We start from the raw sequence: 21,773 nt of genomic DNA, 5'->3' as shown, positions 1-21,773 counted from the left end.
TAATACCCAGTGCTCATCCCATCAAGTGCCCCCCTCATCCCATCAAGTGCCCGTCACCCAGTCACCCCCACCCCCCTGCCCACCTCCCTTCCACCACCCCTTGCTCGTTTCCCAGAGTCAGGAGTCTCTCATGTTCTGTCTCCCTTTCTGACATTTCCCACTCATGTTTTCTCCTTTCCCCTTTATTCCCTTTCACTATTTTTTTATATTCCCCAAACGAATGAGACCATATAATGTTTGTTCTATAAAGAACTTATTAAACTCAACAGCAAAGAAACAAACAATCCAATCATGAAATGGGCCTGCGTGAGTTCTAATATCCGTGAATACTTCAAGGTGGTTGAAAATAATTTTCTGTAGTTGAGTAACAATCTCTGTCTCTCGTGTGCCTGTGTGTATCATACCTCCATGTGTACCTATATGTAGAAAGTCATACAGGGACATCCGTCCATAGGAGCATAAGCTTATAAACTATGTTCATCAAATTCTCTCTTTCTCTGCCATTTTCCAAGAGAGTCTCTCCTGCGTTAGTGGAGTTTTCAGTATACCCCTGCATTTATCTCTAATATCTCTAATATTATATTTCAAGACTCTATTGTCAGATGCACAGAAGTTCATAATTGCTATAGGGTTTTGGTGGGCTGTCACTTTTATTAATGTGAGAATATTGCCCTGTCCCATGTAATGCTTTTTCCTTATATTCATTTTATATATTATTTCCTAAAGTTTCATTTACTTAACTCATCTCTACACCCCATGCGGGGCTCAAACCCAAGACCCTGAGATCAAGAGTTGCATGATTTTCCGAGGAACCAACCAGATAACCTTCATCTTTATATAATATCAATATTGCTGAGTCCATGTTATTTTTACCAGGATTTACATGGCAGATATATTTTCCTCTTCACCTTTACTGTATTCAAACAGGACTATTTAGTGGGTTTCTGATTACCAAGATTTCAGCTTTTATTTTTTTTGCCATATTATTGTTTTATATTTTCTAACCTGATAATTTCCTTTTGCTTTCCCCCTCCTCTTTTCCAACCCCCCCCCCCACTGCCATTTTATTTTTCTTTACTCTTTTTCCCACTGAGCGTGGTGTTCATTTCTTGGTTTTGTGTGTGGCTGCCCTGCGCGTGGCAGGTCCTCATTGTTGGCCCTGCCACTAAATATCAGAGCAGCCTCGTTTCTGGGATGATGGAAAGCACTTGCACCTTCTCACATACCACTCCTAACCTCGAAACAGTGTCGACTTTGGTCTGTAATTTCCTTTCTCTTGTGGTCATCTTTATTTTTCTGACTTAATTTTTAATTTTATCTTAGTAACATGTACATGGTTTAAAAACTCAAATAGTACTGCAAGGATTATAACACCCAACAACAGAGAAAGACCTTTTATGTCACTTCTCTCAACTTATTATAGTTCCCTTAAACCAACATATGTGTCTTTTCACCATCTTTTTCTAGTATCTACTTCTATATTTCTAAGCAGCATGCATATATGGTCATTATTTGGTACCTAGTTGAAAATACAGCATATTGATTTCCCATTTTGTAAGATGAGATTTTTTTTTTTTTTTTTTTTTTTTTTTTTTTTTTTTTTTAGCCTGCTCTAGCACCATACTCATGAAGCAAACTCTTTCGTCACCATTTTTTCCACTTGGTTATTTAACAAATTTTGTTTAAAATCTTTGCTGTTTTTACAACACTGTTTTATGTAAAAATTGTGCACGATTGAGCCATCTAATGTCCTATGATTGAGTTTTTCTTGTACAGTTTTTGTTTTGCTTGGGAGTTAATAATTGTCTCTTGGTGGTGGCTTCCATTCTAGGATCCTTTCACTAATTCATCCCCGTGCTGTCGGCAGAAATGTAAATTGTTTCTTGATATGTTTAAACACATAGGATGCTTTGTCAGTTTCTCTCTTTCTTTTTTTTTTTTATTCTCGGAGATATCTTTTCTGGAACCTTCTATCCTCCTGTGACACGATATTGAAATGCGTTTCCAACAGTATAGTGGCTTTCCCTGTTATTTTGGAGGCTCTGTCCTCTCTGAATTAGCTTTGGACACAGAAGCTGTTAGTAGATCAGGGAATCTTGGCTTACCATAACCTCAAAGTTCCACGTAGAATAGTTATGTCTAATACATTTGAATGTTAATTGCAAAAATAAACATTTTTGTCTGAAAGTACGCCAGGTCGTAACTTATAAATGGCAATTGCTTGAATTTCTAGCCACATTTAATTTCTTAAATCATTTACAAGCATTAAAATAACTTCTGCATATTTCTGTGAAGCGACGAGATAGCAAACATCAATATTTATATTTTATACTAAACACACCTCACAGAAACTATTTTACTCAGCACATACTACAGGCAACCCCCCACTTCCCTAAAGTTCATGTTATGCCGCTTATCTGCAGTAGTATGCTAATGGCTTTATTCATAAAAGCCAAGTGGCATAATGCAAACCTTAGGAAAGCAGGGGGTACCTTCGCTTTATGCCATTTCAGGTAATGAAAGGTTTCCTAGGAACGCTCTCCTCTGAGAGAGCCGAAAAATCTTATTTCCAAACAGTCTTCGTGGTACTGGAGAGACACAGACAAGAGTGAAACCTGGTCCCTGCCTGGACGGAGCTCCAAGTGTGAAGGAGGCAAAGATATTTTTAAAGATGACTCAACACTATATGTTAATTGTACTGAGTGTGCATCCAGAAGGGCGCGCTTCTGATGGGGAGTCGGGGAATATTTCCAAAAAGAGGTGTTGTGGTAGTGCTTTTTTGGGGGGTTGTTGAAGGAAGAGTACACACACACATACACACACGCTCACATACTTATTTACTTCTTATTTGACGTGATTTCCTTTATGCAGAGGACTGAGGTCTACATAGATCTATGTCCTCTCCAACGGCATTGTCACAGCAAAAATGACAGTGACACGGCTCCAAGTGTATTGATGACTCCCAATTCCAGCAGCTGAGGGCCCCACAGACCAAGTCATGCAAGCCTGGACACCAGATCTTCATCACAGGCAAGTTTGCAAACATCTTTGGTTAGAGTCATTCCTATGTATGCTCTACCGTATCAAGAGCAGGCCACAGAGGGAAGGGAAAAGAGCAAATGGTCACTTTTTGTGTGATTGTTGTTAGTGTTTGTTGTGTTGAGTCTAGAAGAGAAGAAAAGGACACTTGTTGAGCGCACACCTTCTACCATGTACCTTGCTCGCACCTTTGCTTTGGCTCAGTCGATTTTTACTAGAACCCCACAGAGCAGGTCTCATCCTCCCACTTCATATGTACAGAGAAGTGAAGTGAGGGGCAGAGACGGGATTTGAACTTACCTGTTCCTGGATCGAGAGCTTGTGCTATTTCCATAATACTTTTCAGTCTTGGAATCTTTGATTTTAGGCTGGTACGTAATATCGATATTTTACATTTTTTTAAAAGATTTTATTTATTTATTCTTGACAGACAGAAAGAGAGGCAGAGACACAGGCAAGGGAGAAGCAGGCTCCATGCAGGGAGCTCGATGTGGGACTCGATCCCCGGAACTTGGGGACCACGCCCTGGGCTGAAGGCAGGTGCCAAACTGCTGAACCACCCAGGCGTCCCTGTATTTTACATTTTTGTGGGAATCCCTCCCCAGGTCCTAACATGGTAAGGACTTCAGAGACTATTTTATTTTCTTTCAAATTATTAAAAAATAAAATCTAGAAACCTATCATTTCCTACCAAAAATATTGCAATCACCTGCCAGCGGGGTCCTTGGGTCCCTAGTACCTTCCTCCTGCAAATCAGCCTGAGCATTGCCACTGAAATATGCATTTGCTTTTCCCCTTATCAGGTCCACTGTGACAACTCTTACTCATTTTTCGACGCCTGCCTTAAAATGTTTCTCTTGGGCAAGTCTATCTAACTCCCAATGACAAAAGTAACTCAATGCTTTCTTCTTGATTCCCCCATAGTGTTTTCAAATGATCTTAATTCAGCTCTTCTCTGGTGCAGCCTAAGAATTTATTTGTCTGACAGCAACTGGGTTGTGAGTTTTACATGTTTTGGATATTTTATAAATGGAAATATATCATGTATTTTTTTTCCTGCAATTTGCTTTCTGCGTCTCAATATTATATTTGGGAGAGTATGCATGTTGATCTGAATAGACGTAGTTCATTTATTCTTACTCCTGTATAGTCTTCACTATATGACTCTTCTCTAGGTTATTTATTCATTTATTGATTAATTGTTCTGCCAAAGGAAATTTGGCCTGTTTCCTATGGGGTTTTTGTTGTTGTTTGTTGTAGTCATGGATATATATGCCTCCTGGTTTGCATTTGTAGAAACAGGATATATGGTGCTATGTGAATTATTGGGTTTTGGTTTATGCGCTTCTTCAACTTTACAAAATATTTCCGTATTGCTCTCTTACTAGCAGTGGATAAACATTGCTGCCATGCGACAATCTCTCTAATGCTGGATATCGCCCAATTTTTAAATTTGTACCAACTGTGTGGGTGTAGAATGGTATCTCATTGTGGTTTTCATTTGCATTTTCCAGATTTTTAATGATCTCTTACATTTTTTTGAATGTTTACTAGCCATGTGTTTCTCCTTCTGTGAAGGAACTGTTTACATCTTTCGTCCATTTTTCTATAGTCTTGTTGGTCTTTTTAATTGAAATACTCTAATAAAAGTGGATTTTTCTAGGTTTTGCAGTTCTATTAGGTTTTGCTTCTTGTATTTTGGATCTCTATCATTAGGTGCATAAACATTTAGGATTGTTAAGTCTTCTTGATAAATTGACCCCTTTAATTTTATGAAATGACTTTTCATATCCCCAGTAATATTCTTGCTCTGAAATCTACATGGGTATTCATATAGCCACTCTAGGTTTTTTTTTTTGTTGTTTGTTTGTTTTGTTTTGTTTTGTTTTTTGTTTTTTTTTTTTTTTTTTTTTTTTTTGCCACTCTAGTTTTGTTGGATTAAAATTAGCATGGTTTATGTCTGTTTTTTCTTCCTGACACTTTTAACCTTCTTTTGTCTTTACATGTAAAGTGGATTTCTTATAGGCAGTATATAGTTGAGTCTGATGTTTTTATTTAATCTGATAATCTCTGTCTTTCAGTTGTTTAGACTCATTCACATTTAATGGTATTGATATGGTTGGGTTTAAATCTAGCATCTTGCTATTTATTTTCTATTTTTTCTGTCTTTTATTTTCATTTCCCTCTTTTTCTTTCTCAGATAACTTATTTTTAATGACTACTATATATTCTTTGCTGACTTACTAATTGTAATTCTTTGTTTTATTATTTTAGTGTTTCCTGTAGGTTTTATAGTATATATTTTTAACTTGCTACAGTCTCCCTTCAAGTGGTATTATAATGCTTATCATGCATAGCTAAAGACTCTTACAATATACTTCTATTTCTCCTTTCCTTGCCTTTGTGTGCTGTTGCCATACATTTTATGCCTACATATGTTATAAACTTTATGCTACATACTGTATTTCTTTAGCCAATAAATTATCTATGGAGATTTGAATAATGAAAACAAATTCTTATGTATTTACCCATGTAATGACCATTTCTGGTGTTCTTTCCATTGTGTAGATCCATACTTCCATCTGGTATCCATTGCTGTCTACCTGAATGACTTTCTTTAATGTATTGAGGATTTGCGGGTGATGAATTCTTTGAGCTTTTGTATGTCTGGACAAGTATTTAGCCTTCATTTTTGCAATATATTTTTACTAGTATAAAATTTTAGTTACACAGATTTTTGTCCCTTTCATTTTTTTTCAAAGATGTTACTCCATTGTCTTCTTGCTTGCATTGTTTTTGACAACAAATCCACAGTATTCTTATCTTTGTTCCTGTAGACATTATATATCTTTTTCCTCTGGCAGCTTTTAAGATATTTCTTATGACTGGTTTTGAGCAATTTAATTATGCTTTGGCATAGTTTTTTTCATTTGTCTTGTGCTTGAGGCTCATTGATCTGGGATTCCTACGTTTATTGTTTTCATTAAATTAAAAAATAATTTCAGTCATCATTTCTTCAGAAAATGTGTTTGTCCCCTCCTTTGTTCACTCCTTTGGAGATTCTGATTATACGTATATTAAGCTAATTGAAGTCGTCTAAGAGGTCACTGATCCTTTGTTTACATTTTGAGTCTTTTTTTTCCCCTCATGTTGCATTTTAGGAGTTTCTATTGCTATGTCTTCAAGTACACCAATTGTTTCTTCTACAATGTTTCATCTGCTGTTAATCCCATCTGGTGTATTTTTGGTCTCAGGCATTGTAGTTTTTATCTCTTGAAGTTCAATTTAGATTTAAAAAAAAATTTTTTCCATGTCTCTATATACACTTGCAACTGTGTTTATGAGTGAGATTAGCTTCTAATTTTTTCTTTCATGTAGTGTTATTTTCTGGTTTTGGAACTAGGATATTTTAGCTACATAAATTGAGAAATTCTAAAAAAATTTTTTTTTGGAATAATCTACACAACAGTGGACTTTTTTTGTGTGTATTTGTTTGCTTTTAAATGTTTGTTAGAACTCAGTATTATAACCAACTGGCATGGCATTTTCTTTGTGGAACATTTTAACTACTGATTTAATTTTGAAATTGTTAAAAGATCTTTCAGATTTTTGAGTTTTCCTTGAACCAATTTTGTTAAGGCTAATTTCCTAAAATGTGTCATTTTTAAATAATTTTTCAAACATATTTTAATAAGGTTTTAAGAATAATATACCATTTCATCACTATAATCTCTGCAGTTTCTATAGCTCTATTCCCCTTTGCATTACTAATACTTATTTTTATCTTCTCTCATTTAAAAAATTATTTTGCAGGAGTTTTTCTATTTAATTAGACTTTTCTAAAAGCCACTTTTTTTGCCTCTGTTAATCCTCTCTATCCTGCTTTGTTTTCTGTTTTATTGTTTCTGATATTACCTTATTTTTTCTATTTATTTGTCTCCGTTCTCCTGATTTGCTCCTTCTCCTCCTTCTTTTCTTCCTCCTCTTTCTCTCTCTGCTTTACACTTTTAAATGAGATACTTAGCACATTAACTCTGAGGCTTGGTTCTTTTCTCATACATGAATTGAGGCTTTCTCTCTAAATACCACTTAAACCCCATACCATAATGTTTTCATATTTATCTTTCTGTTACAAAGTTTTTAATATTTTCTGATGACCATCATTATGCCTTCTTTGAATCTTAAGTTATTCAGATGTACCTACCTTTTTAGATTTCTAAACATTTGGAAGTTTCTTTTTTTTTTTAGATTTTATTTATTTGATAGAGAGAGAGCACAAGTGGAGGTGGAGCAGAGGGAGAGAGAGAAGCAGACTCCTTGCTGATTTCTCACTTTTGTGCCTATATGTTGTTTTGGTCCAGTATTTTAGTTATTCTTTTTAATCCTCATAAAATATACATTTTGTTATCCTTTTATATGTTAAGACCTTGTTTAGGTTATCCATATATTTATTAATGTATTTATCATCCTCTTTCTTCTAATGTTTCATTTAATATTATTTCTTAAATTAATGTTCATGCTAATTAAAGCTTATATAATAAAATAATTTAAAGAATCAAAATGAAACTGTTTTAGAGACCATTAATCTCTGGTACCCTTCCATGTTCCTCTCTCTAGAGGAAACTCCTTTAACTCTTTAGTTAATCCTTTTGGCACTGACTACTATATTTTAAACAAGTTTATGCTACTAGTTCTTGGTTTTAGTCCTGTTGTAGGCATAATCCATTGACTTCTCACTGTGAAAAGTGAGGATTTACCATTTTGTCCACTTTCTTTCCTTCTACCTTCCCACTTTCACTGACCCCATGGACAATTCCAATACCATAAAAATTGGGGAGTTACTGCTAACTTGGTATAGAGTTGCAGTTTTGCAAGATGAAAAGAGTTCTGGAGATGATATGGTGATGGTCCCACAACAGCATGAGTGTACTTAATGTCACTGAACTGTACACTTGGAAGTAGTTAAGATGGTTAGTCTTATGTGTGTTTTACCACAATTAAAAAAATACTATTGTCAGAGCACATACTGCAATGTTTATAGATTGAATGAAGGAGCATGGGTAGTTACAGATGAAACAAGATTTGCACCATGTTGAAAACTGGTAAAGCAGAGCCAAGGGTACACAGGGCTTTGCTGTATTATTCTGTCTACTTTTGTGCATGTTGACAATTCCATAATAAATTTTTAAAAATTTGAGAGAGAGAGAATGGAGGGAGGGCAAAGATGGGGGGAGAGAGAGAATCTCCCACAGACTCCACACAGTGTAGAGCCCAGGATGAGTGGGGCTTCATCTCATGACCCTGAGATTCATGGCCTGAGCCAAAATCAAGAGTTGCCTGCTTAACCAACTGAGCCACCCAAGTGCCCCCCATGACAATTTTCACAATTAAAAATATCATACTAGAAACTCTATCAGTTTAATCTTCTTGAAGAACTATTTCCTATAGCCTGTGATGTACTTACATTGGCTGGTTAGTCCCTAGGTTTGCTGCACAGCTGTATCCTTGGAGGTCTCCTTTTGCCATTGCCTGGAGATTCCCTTTCTTGATTTTTTTTTTTCCTGCTGAATTCCTGTTTTCCTGGATCCTAGATTTTATCTTTCATGGTTTACATGATTGTTGTAGTGAAACTTATCCTCCTATAATATCCAATGAAAAGAAATTTTTTTCTCAGTATCCAATGAGATCTCATATGTCTGATAATATCTTTTTTTTTTTTAATTCTCACAATTAATGGTTGGAAGGCTGGATTGTTGTTGCAAATATTGAGGAGTCATTTCCCCCTTCCACCCAACTTTGTGTCAAGTTGGTTGCTTTGTTGTCTCTTTCTCAGGTAGAGTTTGTTGCTTGTTTATTCTTGCACAGAGTGTGGAGTCCTTGCATTGCAACCCTGATATAAGCATGTTCAGGTAGGCTTCCCATCTTTGGTAAGCTTTAGACTTTATCTCCCTTCTGCTTTGTCCCACAGGCCATTAAAATGGCAGCTCACATCATCTGGGTTTGGCAGATGGTCTCAGGAAAAAACCCTGCATCACTACTCATTTGTGCCTCTGAATTACCTCTCTCACTTTGTTTTTGAGTTACCTATCATCCTACTAGATCAATGACACATTTAAAAATGTAGTTCCTATATCTCATCCAGCAGTTGTAGTTGTTTGAAGGATAGCTTAGGGGTATGTAGTCCATGTGGGAATAGTAGTCTAGCTCCTCATAAAGGTCGATCATGGGGCACCTGGGTGGCTCAGTGGTTGAGCATTTGCCTTTTGCTCAGGGTGTGATTCAGGGGTCCTAGAATCAAGTCCCACATCAGGCTTCCCGCAGGGAGCCTGCTTCTCTCTCTGTCTATGTCTTTGCCTCTGTGTGTCTCTCATGAATAAATAAATAAAATCTTTAAAAAATAAAAAAAAATAAAGGACAATCATACTTTTAGAATATGGACCTAATAGCATCTAGAGAAAATCTCTAATGAACAAGTAACTTATTGATAGCACTAATTCACCAAATTTACACTAAAGTACACTAAAGTACTAAAAGTACTAATGTGTCACTGTATTTTATATCAAAATATCAATTATGATGGCTAATTTTAATTCAAATTTTACTTTCTTGGGGAAACAATGTTGAATAGATAAGTTCTGTTGAGCTAGTATACATGTAGAATGAGTTGTTCTACAGAAGTATGTTTTCCTGCTAGCTGACATTTACCTTTTAAACTTGTCATAACTTGTTTTAGGCACTTTTAATGGAATGTTTTCCAAAAGGTATAATAAATGATGTTATGCACATCATAGGCTTCATAAACTGAGTAGCATGGGCATCAGTTGACTCTTCCTTCATCACTCTAAAAGTAACGTAGTTCATTGGAAGGACTTGGACTTCAACATCACACAGATCTGGAAACACATCTTGGCTTTGCTGCTAACGGACAGTGTGCTCTTACACAAGTCACCTATCAGTGGTTGGGGAAGCCAGCTTATACAGGTTCACCAGTACATATTGTTAAGCTTTCAGTAATTTTGTGACCTGATTCTTTTTTTTTTTTTTAAGATTTTTATTTATTTATTTAGAGAGAGCATGTGTGAGTGGGGTGAGGAGCTGAGGGAGAGTAAAAGACCATCTCAAGCAAACTCTGCTCTGAGCAAGGAGCCAATGCGGGTCTCGATCTCACAACCCTAAGATTGTGAATGGAATCAAAATCAAGGGTAAGACACTTAACGGACTGAGCCACCCAGGTGCCCCTTGTGAGCTGATTCTTCAACATATCCATTATTAAAAATTAAATTATAGAAACTTAGTATATCATTTATATTAAAATCAAAGGTAATAAATGCTCAAAATAATTACTTCCTTATAATTTTATTAAACTTTATTATTCCCTATCTCCTTATAAATAATCCAAGGTCACTGAGGTTATTCTTCTATCTGTATACTATGTAATGGTGTGCTACTGTTCATCTTTTCCCCACTCAGCCTTTAGTGCTATTCTATAGGTTGCTTGAAATTGTAGAAAATGGCAAGTGATACAAGTCAGTATTTTATTGTTATTTTGTTGATTGTCAAGACCTAAGAAAGTGATAGAGAAAATGTTAATAATGCAGAATAAAATTAAAAGTGTAGGGGATCCCTGGGTGGCTCAGTGGTTCAGCGCCTGCCTTTGGCCCAGGGCATGATCCTGGAGTCCCGGGATCGAGTCCCACATCGGGCTCCCTGCATAGAGCCTGCTTCTCCCTCCTCCTGTGTCTCTGCCTCTCTCTCTCTCTATGTCTATCATGAATAAATAAATAAAATCTTTTTAAAAAAAGTGTGTCATGTCTATAGGATTACATTGTGAGTAGAACAAACATTTGAGGAAATATTCTTCTAGTTCAGTGAAGATGTAGTTCATGTCATTGGTGAACAAGTGAAATTCTAGTACACTATTATTGTTTTCCTTTTATATTGCCTGTTATTTTAAGCAAAAATATTGGCTAACATTCACATGAGTACTACGCTCATTTGTCAGGTTGCAACCATAGGTTGGCTACCAATATAAAGATTTGGTAAAAATGTAAAAGAGTTCTGAGAATGAGTTGGCCATATGGAATTTATAGTAAAGAGTATTGCATATTATTTTGAAATTGTGTGTTACACATCTTTTATGTCAATAAAATTTCTAATAAACATATGTATACATATTTTTATTTTTTTAAATTTTTTTTTAGTAACCCCTATTCTATGCCCGAAGTGGGGATTTAACTCATGACCCCAAGATCATGACTTGCATGTTCTACCAACCGAGCCAGCCTGGTGCCCCTACATTTTTAAACGTATAGCCAGTTAATATTTTCTAGAACACCATTGCTTAACCCTTCTGATATTAAGCTTCTTCATATATTTAATCGATTATCTGATACTATAAGCACCATACTTGACTAAAATTGTATTTTAATATTTATGCCTCTTTCTTTCTAAGATTGAATGTCAGTATTCTTTTTTCCCCAAACTTCCAAATCCTATATATAGACATAAACTGAGAGCCATTGGAATGTATATAATCTTTTGCCTCTAAATTATGACTCCAGAGTATGATAATTTTTAATAGGTCTGATTTCTTTGTATACATACTTAGTATCCAACTTGATTTCAACTGCCATTTTTGCTTTTGTCAGAGCTCTTCCTTTTACCAGTCTCTCCTGTCTCCCCACGGTCCCCTCCCATAATTTACAGCCTATACTGACCTTTTTTTTTGGTCTGAAAACGAATACCTAATTCTGCTTGAATTGTCCACAAAATATGAGTAACTAGTTGCTAAATGAGGACCTAAAAGACTTTACTGTAATTGTTTTAGTTTACTCTATCTGTGGCTTTCTTTCTTACATAAAAATCATTATGAAATATTTTAGGCATATCAAAAGGGTTGTGAATAATATAATAAACATCTCTCCATATGCCCTTAACCCAGTTTAAAGAATGAGATATAAAAGGTACAAACTCCTCTCTGGTTCCATTAGCCCTTTTTCTCCCTAAATGTAACCACTAGCCTGAACTGATCATTTCCAGGCATGCTGTATGCTTATCTCATATGTATATATTCAGAATACATATGGATTGTTTTACATATTCAAAAATATACAAAACATGATGAACATATTGTGTATATTCTTTAAAAAATAAGTAGATTTTATATTTTAGAGTAATTTTAAGCTTGCAGAAAAATTGAACAGAAAGTACTGAGAGTTTCCATATACCTTATTCCCCCAGTTTCCTCTACTGGTAATGTCTTGCTTTACTGCGAGACAATTATTACAACTGATGAATGGATATCAATATATTATTAAATAAAGTTCATACTTTATAGGCTTTGATAAATGTACCTACCATTACAGTATCATGTAGAATAATTTTATTGCCTTAAAAACCTAAATTCCACCCATTTATCTCTCTATGCATTCTTTTGAATCCCAATTTTTTTGGTTGTATAGCTTTTTTGTTTTGAGGCTGAGTCCATTTGGAGCCCTATAACAAAACATCATAAACTGGATGCCTTATAAATGACAAATATTTATTTCTCACAATTCTGGAGGCTCTAAGTCTGAGGTGAGAGTGCTGGCATGGCTCGGTGAGGGCTCTCTTCTGCATCACAGACGTTTGTGTGTTCACATGGCACGAAGGAGTGGGGAATTCTGTGGGGTCTCTTTTATAAGGGGCTACCTGATTCTTGAGGCCTCCACCCTCCTGACTTCAGCACCTCCCAAAGACCCCACCTTCTCAAACCAGGCCATTGGCATTAGGATTTCAACATAACTTTTGGGGGGGATACAAACATTCAGACTGTAGCAGAGGGTTATTGATGCTCCAGTTCTTTTCCTTTAACTGCTCATTAGTGTTTCTTCTGTACAATTATACCTCAAATTAATTATCTGTTCTACTGTTGGTAGAACATAGGTTGTTTCCAGGAGTCTGTTATTACAGACATCTCTGCCTCAATGATCTCATATAATCTCTTTGTGAAAATGCATGAGCATTTCTCCAGGATATGTACCTAGAAGTGAAATGAGGGAGTCATGAGATTTTTAAAATTACTCCGTTATACCATAAGATGGATTCTAACTACGTTTTAAACGAGATTTCTGTGTGTACAAATATTCCACATGTAATGTAATTTCTACTTTCTGTTCTTCTAACGTGCAACAGTCTCTTTCCTGTGGGCTTATTTGGATCCTAGCTTCTCTTTTTTCTATTTTATTCCCACTCCCACCTCCCAGCAATTCACCTTGAAGACCCAATTTTTCCTTTAGGTGTCCGTCTGAAAGCCATTTCTCAAAGAGATCTGAGACTCTAGCCCACATCTGGATAAATGCCCCTCCTTGGTTTTCTGGCAAGGCTTGTACTTCGGCTGTTTTGCAATTGCCTATAGCTAAGTTCTCCAAGGACAGGAAGCGCAGCAGAGCACACTGCTATCTTCTGTGCTCAGCGTAGAGCCTGACACGTAACAGTTGTGGAATTAATGGAGGCATGAATGAATGAAGGTAGGACACTAATATCATGTCAACAATGGCAGAAACTCGTGCCTTCCCCACAATAATTGACTGGACCATTGCAGGCTCCACTGTTGGCTAACAGGAGACTAGAGTTCAAGTGTAGAGGGCCAGGGACAAGGTCCTGAGACTCTGACAGGCACCCCAAGGGCAAGGCTTGTCAGTCATGGCCAGGAGGAGATATTTTCAACTCAGACATTCATAAGCTGGGGCCTGCCTCTGTTTACCAGCTGGGAAATCTTCAGAAAATGAACCATGAAAGCCTGCTATGCGGCAGCACTATGCAATAATTTTTCATTTGCCACCAGTCAGCTTCAGGGATCAAGGACAGCTAAACACATAACTCGCTCATGCATGTTATTTTAAAGGCATATTTTAAAGTTATAAATATGGTACATTGAGTTAATGAGGTATGTTCTTTTGGCGACAAATATTTACATTCCACATATGCCTCTTGATGTCAAGAGTGTAACTGTTTCATTTTCTTCTTTTTCTCAGGAGGCTGGGATGCAGATGGAAAAGGCCCTAGTGTCTGGGACACATTCACCCATCAGGGAGGAGAGAGAGTTTTCAAGAACCAGACTGGCGATGTAGCTTGTGGCAGCTACACTCTGTGGGAGGAAGATTTGAAATGTATCAAACAGCTTGGATTGACTCATTACCGCTTCTCTCTTTCCTGGTCACGTCTGTTACCTGATGGGACGACAGGTTTCATCAACCAGAAAGGCAAGTGTTTCTTAAAAATAGAAGGTTGCAGCTTTAATTCAAGGTTATTGCTGCAGTCTGGCATAATTAATCCAGTATGCTATTCTGCAGTGGAGCTTTGAAATGCACGTTTTTAGGGTGATTATAGGATGAATTTTTTGAAATGGGTTTGCATGATCTCTCTTAGTAATATTCTGTTTTCCCTTAACTGGAGATATTTGTTGGGAAGGGACAAATAGGTGGGTAGGAAAGGGGGTGGGAATAATAAGTGTTTCATTTGTGGAAGATATTCTTGAGTATTAACCTAAAGGTAAATCTCCAAAACTTATGTATTGAGCTATTTTCAGTTGCAGTATGCTGCAAAGAGTTATGAAAGGCCCTGGAGAACTGGAGAAGATTTCGAGTGTTTCAACTGGAGCTGAGTTAGTGGAGCAAATTAAGTAGCACACAGAGATGAGCACCAAAGCATCTGGAGTCCGCTTAATTTGGGATTAAGGGCCAGCTACATCACTTACTATCTGTGGAAGCATCCCTTATGCATTTTTTCTGCCTCAGTTTCCCCACAAGTAGAAAGGAATACTCTAATAGTTCCTAGTTCAGAGAGTTGCTGGAAAATTAAATGAAATAATCTTTGTAAACCGCTTTATACAGTAGCTGGTATATCATAAAAGCTTTCAAAAAGTGTTAGCTATTATTCTTATTAAGCTTTGCCATTAAAAGGACTACTGCCCTCTTTGTGTTATTTATGAGGCATTTTATATACATTTTCTCTAATCCCCATAATCAGTGAGAAAGGTATAATCAATCACATTTTACAGTGGTGCATATCCAAATCCAGATATTTTGTAAATAGTATATTTGGAATTTAAGCCTAACACCTGGCTAGTTCCTTCCACACAACAGGGTTGGCAAACTATGACCTGAGAGCCAAATTTGGCCTGCTTCCTAATTTTGTAAATAAAGCTCTATTGCAGCAGAGCTGTGCCCATTCATTACATATAGTCTGTGGTTGCTTTCCCACCACAATGGTAGAACTGAGTAGTTGGGGCAGAGATCATAGGGCTTGCAGAGCCTACAATATTTACTACCTGGTACTTTACAAGAAGTTTTGTGACCCCCATACTACAACTTAAGGGCTTCTTAATAAAGAACCTTTATTGCTTCTTTGTTCTGGAAAATATTTCACACTACTCCTACGGTTGGGACTAGGTGAGGCAAGTGATACGTCTAAGGTGCAAAATTTAAAGAAATGTTGGCTCTCAGGGTCTCAGAAGTGCAAGATGGGCACTTGCAGCCTCCTGAGTGAAGGCGCCTGCTTGCCCCACCCTACTTTCAGCTGTGGTGCCTTCAATGATCCTCGGGGGTTCTATTTGAATAAGTTGTCGGATTTCCTTCATAGTAAGAACAATCTGTGATAACAACTACTAGGTGGGCTTGTGTACTTGCTAGGCTCATTTTATGTAAGTTGAGGTGACCTGAACATTGGGAACTGCAGCTGCAACCTATGTCTCTCCCAAGATAGGGACAACACAAGGGTAGCAGGTCCATTGCTCGATTCCAAAGACAGTAGCTCCCTTGACTAACTGCTCTTGGCTGAATGTCTACTTTCTTGACATCACTGGCCAGGGTTTTTTGTATTGTTTTGTTTTGTTTTTTATTTTGTTTTGTTTTCTTTTGTTTTGTTTTTTCCTGACTTTGAACAGAATTTAATTTGTTGTAAAGTTTAAAAGTGAACTAATAATTTTCTGCTTTGCTCATTCGTCATCTGTAACCTTCTCTTTTCTCAGGCACCATCACATCCCCAAGGACTAAAACCTAAGAGTAATCTTAGTTGCTGGGTCTACTTATTTTCACTCATTTTCTGTCCTTTAATCCCTTGGACAAAATGCTGCCCCAGCAACTTGCCTAAAGCTTTGTCTCAGTTGTGTTGGCTTGCATCATCTCCTGCTAAAAACAAAGCAAGATTAAAAAATAATAATAGTATTTATTTATTTGAGGAGGGGAGGGGATGAAGGAGAGGAAGAGGGAAAATAATCCCAAGCTGACTTCCTGCCGAGCACAGATCCCAAAGCAGTACTTGATCTCATGACCTCGAGATCATGACTTGAGCCAAAATCAACAGCCTGTCACTCAACTGACTGAGCCACCCAAGCACTCCTATAACATTTTTTTAGTCATCTTAAGCCTCAACTGCTGAACCACCCAGGTTTCCTAACTTATTTATTTTATAATTGGAAGATTTACCTCCTTATTCTCTTTATCTATTTTGCTCATCCTCACTCCTCCATCCTCTCTAGCAACTATCAGCTATAGATATCTATATCTTTGTATCTCTATATCTATATCTATATCTATATCTATATCTATATCTATGGAACTGTTTCCATTTTGTCTTGTTTGCTCATTTGTTTCCTAGATTCTGCATGTAAGTGAAGTCATACAGAAATTGCCTCTGACTTATTTCACTTAGCATATTACCCTCTAGGTCCATCTATGTTATTGCAAATAGCTAGATTCCATTCTTTCTTATGGCTGATCAATATTCCATTATGTATACACAGACACGTGTACACACACATACATACACACATAAACCACATCTTTATCCATTCGTCCATCAATGGACATTTAGGTTGCTTTCATATCTTGGCTATTACAAATAATGCTGCAATGAACACAGAGGTTCATATGTCTTTTCAAATTAGTGTTTTTGTTTTCTTCAGGTAAATATCTAGAAGCAGAATTTTTGGATCATATGACAGTTCTATTTTAATTTTTTTGAAGAACCTGCATACTGTTTTCTATAGTGGCTACACCAATTTACATTACTACTAACACTGCATGAGGGTTCCCGTTTCTCCACATCCTCACTAACACTTGTTATTTCTTGATAATAGCCATTCTGACAGGTGTGAGGTGATACCTCATTGTGGTTTTGATTTGCATCTCCCTGATGGTTAGTGACATTGAGCATTTTTTCATGTGCCTGTTGGCCATCTGTATGTCTTTTTTGGAAAAATGTCTATACAGGTTCCCTGCCTATTTTTAAATCAGATTGCGTTTTGATATTGAGTTTTATGGGTTCTTTAAATATTTTGGATGTTAAACCCTTCTGAAACTTTTTTTTTTTTAATCTCAAGTGATTTCATTTGGTAAGAATATTTACATACTTTACTGCAGGAATATTAAGGGACAGTGACCCAGACCCACTGGGAGTGTTAATATATGTTATTTGCTCTGTATTTCCTTTCTAAAAATCCAGAAATTCTGACCACATTTGTCCCCAAGATTTTCAGATAGGGGATTACCATACCACTATGTCAATATATGAAACTATTTAAAATGAACTTGAGATATACAGAAGTTCATGGAGCACTCTGTAGATCAGTAATCCAGGAGCAGGGCAGCGGAAAAGATGAGGGTGGTGGTGGTGAGACTGGAGATAATGGGACCACTTGAATGATGTAGGGAGATCACTTATCTACATCTCATGTGGGGATCATGTGCCCCAGCGCTGAGCTCTTCATGTTTGGCCCCAGCTTTTGTAAAGTCATAACTCATTAATATTACAGACTTTTCCATGAACAAGAGGGCATGGGAGGTGCTTCCAGTAGGCAAGATTTCAATATGGGGTTGTTCACTCTTGTGCAGTGATCTGTTGAAGCAACTGGAACTGTTTTAACTTAGAAAGGCCATCATTTGTTTTTTCTGTTTAAGCATTTTCTCAAAGAGCATGTAAAGAATTGGGAAACCCATGTCACTATCCTTTACAAGGCACCTCCATTTTTTTGTATTCAACTCCCTATTTTAAAGTGTGATTAGAGGACATTTGGAAACTTGTAAAATCTTATGTTCCCAAACTGGAAGAATATTTTATGAAGTGGAATTGTTCCACAGCCTTTCTCTTTCAAATGTCAAGTTTTCAAGATTTAACAAGAAGAGATTGAGCTGGCAACTGAAATCACATATTTCTGCAATTCTCAACTGTTCAAGTGAATTTTCATATCTGCCACAAATGCAAGTTTCAGATGATTAGTAGGGACCCAAGTATTGGAAATAAAAAAAAAGAATGTTTATGCAGAATTTCTTATTCACTTTAGTATTTAAAATATGAGCACAGTTAGCAGGAATGGTAAAGTAAATAACCAAAGAAACATTTACTAATCTCCTACTCCATATTGAACAGTGTTGTTAGGCTGAATAATGGCTCCCCAAAGATGTTCATCCTAATTCTTAGAAACTGTAAATATGTTTTCTGACATGGTAAAAGGGACGTTAGAGCTGTCATTATATTAAAAATCTTGAGATGGGGAGATTATCCTGGATTATCTGGGTGGTCCCAGAGTAATAACATGAACCCTTACAAGAGGGAGGCAAGGGGATCGGAACCAGAGAGAAGATATAGGAACTGAAGGAGGTCAGAGAGAAGAGGTACACTGTTGGCTTTGAAGGTAAAGAAAGGGGCCATGAGCCAAGGAATGCACGCAGCCTCTGGAAGCTGGAAGAGGCAAAGAAATGGGTTCTCCGGGGCAGCCCCGGTGGCGCAGCAGTTTAGTGCCGCCTGCAGCCCAGGGTGTGATCCTGGAGACCCTGGATCGAGTCCCACGTCAGGCTCTCTGCATAGAGCCTGCTTCTACCTCTGCCTGTGTCTCTGACTCTCATTCTCTCTCTGTGTCTCTATGAATAAATAAATAAATAATTTAAAAAAAAAAAAGAAATGGGTTCTCCTTGAGAGCCTCCAGAAGGAATTTAGCCCTCCTGACATGTTGATTTTGGTTCATCGAGAATCATTTTGGATATCCAATGCCTAGAACTATAAGATGATGAATTTGTGTTGGTTTAAGCCACTAAGTTTGTGGTACTTTGTTATAGCAGCAATTGGAGACTAATGCAGGCAGTGTGCTAAGAGAATGTAGGGCAATTAAAGAAATTAACTGGTGGAATGAGTCTAGAGGAGAGTGACCTCGTTATCATGTGTGATAGATGGTAGGCACTTGACCAAAATTAATTCTACATTAAGACATTTTTAGTTTGACTAGCAAGATTCCTGTTTAGTAATTTTCTGTACTGAGACATCATCTGTGCAAGTCCTAGCCATGCCCTCTTCTAAGGGAATTTCCCTATTTCTTTGTTCTACATAAACCTGCTTCACTCCCGGCCATAGCTGACTGAACAAGGGAAAGACCTCTTTCCTTGTAGACGTATTATTGGGTAACCTAATGGAAAAGGAGAATCTTGCTCAATTGTCTTCACCTCTCAGGGATGTTTGGAATCAAGGAGTTGAGAATCTGAGTTGGTTGGTGTTGGAACCAGGACTATAAGGTAGCTTTGCAAATGGGATGCCATTTTGAGATCATAGCGAATTGGATGCTAAGGAAATGGGTTCTGGGAGAAGGAAAGGAATCAAGTAGATGTGTTGAATGAAATTGAATGAGTGAGACAAGCTTTCTGGAGAGGCAAACACTTTCTCGGCCTCCAGTTTCAATTCCCTTGAGTTTCAGTTGTAATTTTCCATCATTGGGTATCTGATAGCTCTCTATCATTTTGAATAATGCCCATGTATCCCACACTGACTAGCCACCTGCCCCTCATGCTACCTTTATAGTTGAGTTAATCAAAGTGGGTTACTTGTCTCTATATCTAAAAGACCTTTAACTCAAATTTGCTTTATAAGTCTAAAGATGAAACAAGATGGAATAGGCTTGATTAAATCAGAAAAAAAAAAAAAAAAGGTAGTATGTATGAAAGAAGGCTGTGGGAGTCTTAATGGTTAATCAGTTATGCCCTAAATATCCAGAAGCAAAACAGGGTCCAAATATCCTGTCAAAGTTTCAAGATCCCTAGATTGGTAACAAATGATCATTTAAAAATATATATTTGTTCAGAGAATTAGTTACTACTGAATTGTGCTGATAAAGCTAGAGAAGTCTTTCATGGTTTGTTCTCATTTTTTACTCAAAATGGTCATGAGGTGTCACTACTAATATGCCCTTTTTGCTGAGAAGGAAACTTAGGTGTAGACAGACCAAGTGATTTATCCACAAGTCCACGATTCTTTGGTGGAACTGTTTGACTCTGGAGCTCTGCTCTTAAAAATCTTACTTCACCGCTTCATGGGAAACTTGCGTTACAGCACCAAACCAGAAGTGCTCTGTACAAACCAGAAGCACTCAGTTCTGGGATGTTAAATATTAATTATGCAATGCTCTGTTGCTCTGCCAGGCTGATGAGTGAGAAAAAAATCTTATTTAAAAAATTTTAAATCTTCAATTCAACTAAAGATTATCATGTGTTTGAATTACATTGATTGCTATCATTAATGATTGTGCCATATCTAATGATGCTTACAAGAGACAAATCATTGATTCCTCCAAAAATGAAAAAAAAGGGGGGGGAGGGGATCCGATATTATGAATCAGCTCCAAAATAGGTGATTGTGAAGACCTGTAAAATAGAGTCACCATGTTTCTGGTTCTGAAACATTCATGGGACGTGGAATGTCATGGTAGGACAGGGTCAGTCTTTGTAGTGAGATGGGCTGAGTTAAGGGGCTTAAATGCTGGTAGTGCCATATGACAACCATATGACAACGTTATCACTTAAGTCTGGTATTCACTCTCTTTGAATATTGGTTTTCTTAGATGCTTAGTGAGGATTAGAATGCCGACTTTTAGGGTTTAGGGCTAAGATTAAACAAAATGTGTGACATTTGGTATGTATAGTATGAATACAATAAATAAAAGCTGATATTATTTTTATATTCAGAGCCAATGGAAGGAATTGGTTATGAAAATCTTAACACAGGGCAGCCCAGGTGGCTCAGTGGTTTAGCACCTCCTGCAGCCCAGGGCCTGATCCTGGAGACCCGGGATCGGGTCCCGCGCTGGGCACCCTGTGTGGAGCCTGCTTCTGCCTCTGCCTGTGTCTCTGCCTCTCTCTCTCTCTCTCTCTCTCTCTCTCTCTCTGTGTCTCATGAATAAATAAATAAAATCTTAAAAAAAAAAAAAAAGAAAATCTTAACACATACCAATTCCCAACTGATTCCATCATACCATCTTTGGGTATTGCATTTTACAGGTGAGGATATATGGGCTTACAGAGGCCCAGGGATGGGATTGTGGGATGTTCTTTTATTGCAAGAGATAAGAAAAACTATACATTTTGGTGAATATATTAGTATTCTATTGCTGCTGCAACAAATTTACCACAAGCTTAGCTGCTTAAAAATAGCATAAATTTTATAACTGAAAATAATATAACATTGTATATTAATTATATTTTAATAAAACCCCACAAATGTATTACCTTAGAGTCATCAAGGCCAGAAGTCTGACATGGGTTTCTGTAGGCTAAAATTAAGGTGCCTCCATGGTCGCATTTTTATCCACAGGATCTAGAAGACAGTCTTTCTTGGCTCATTCAGATTGCTGGAAGAACTCAGTTTCTTGTGCTTGTAGGACTGAAGTCCTATTTCCTTGATCGGTATGAACTGAGGGCAATTTTAAGTTTCTA

The 21,773-nt window shown here is 37.1% G+C and overlaps 1 protein-coding gene across 1 annotated transcript in view; it reads left to right on the top strand.

Moving 5' to 3' along the window:
• The window catches only part of LOC140623089 (cytosolic beta-glucosidase), a 113,071-nt gene that overhangs the window by 23,941 nt on the left and 67,357 nt on the right, over positions 1 to 21,773 (top strand). Inside the window, exon 2 of the mRNA XM_072809090.1 lies at positions 14,055 to 14,282. Coding sequence (XP_072665191.1) covers positions 14,055 to 14,282 — 228 coding nt within the window. The remainder of the gene's footprint in view (positions 1 to 14,054; positions 14,283 to 21,773) is intronic.

This window comes from Canis lupus, chromosome 2 (genome assembly GCF_048164855.1).
Source record: "Canis lupus baileyi chromosome 2, mCanLup2.hap1, whole genome shotgun sequence".
Taxonomy (NCBI): Eukaryota; Metazoa; Chordata; class Mammalia; order Carnivora; family Canidae; genus Canis; species Canis lupus.
Note: the sequence above shows the minus strand (reverse complement) of the source record. Positions and strands in the feature narration are given on the sequence as shown.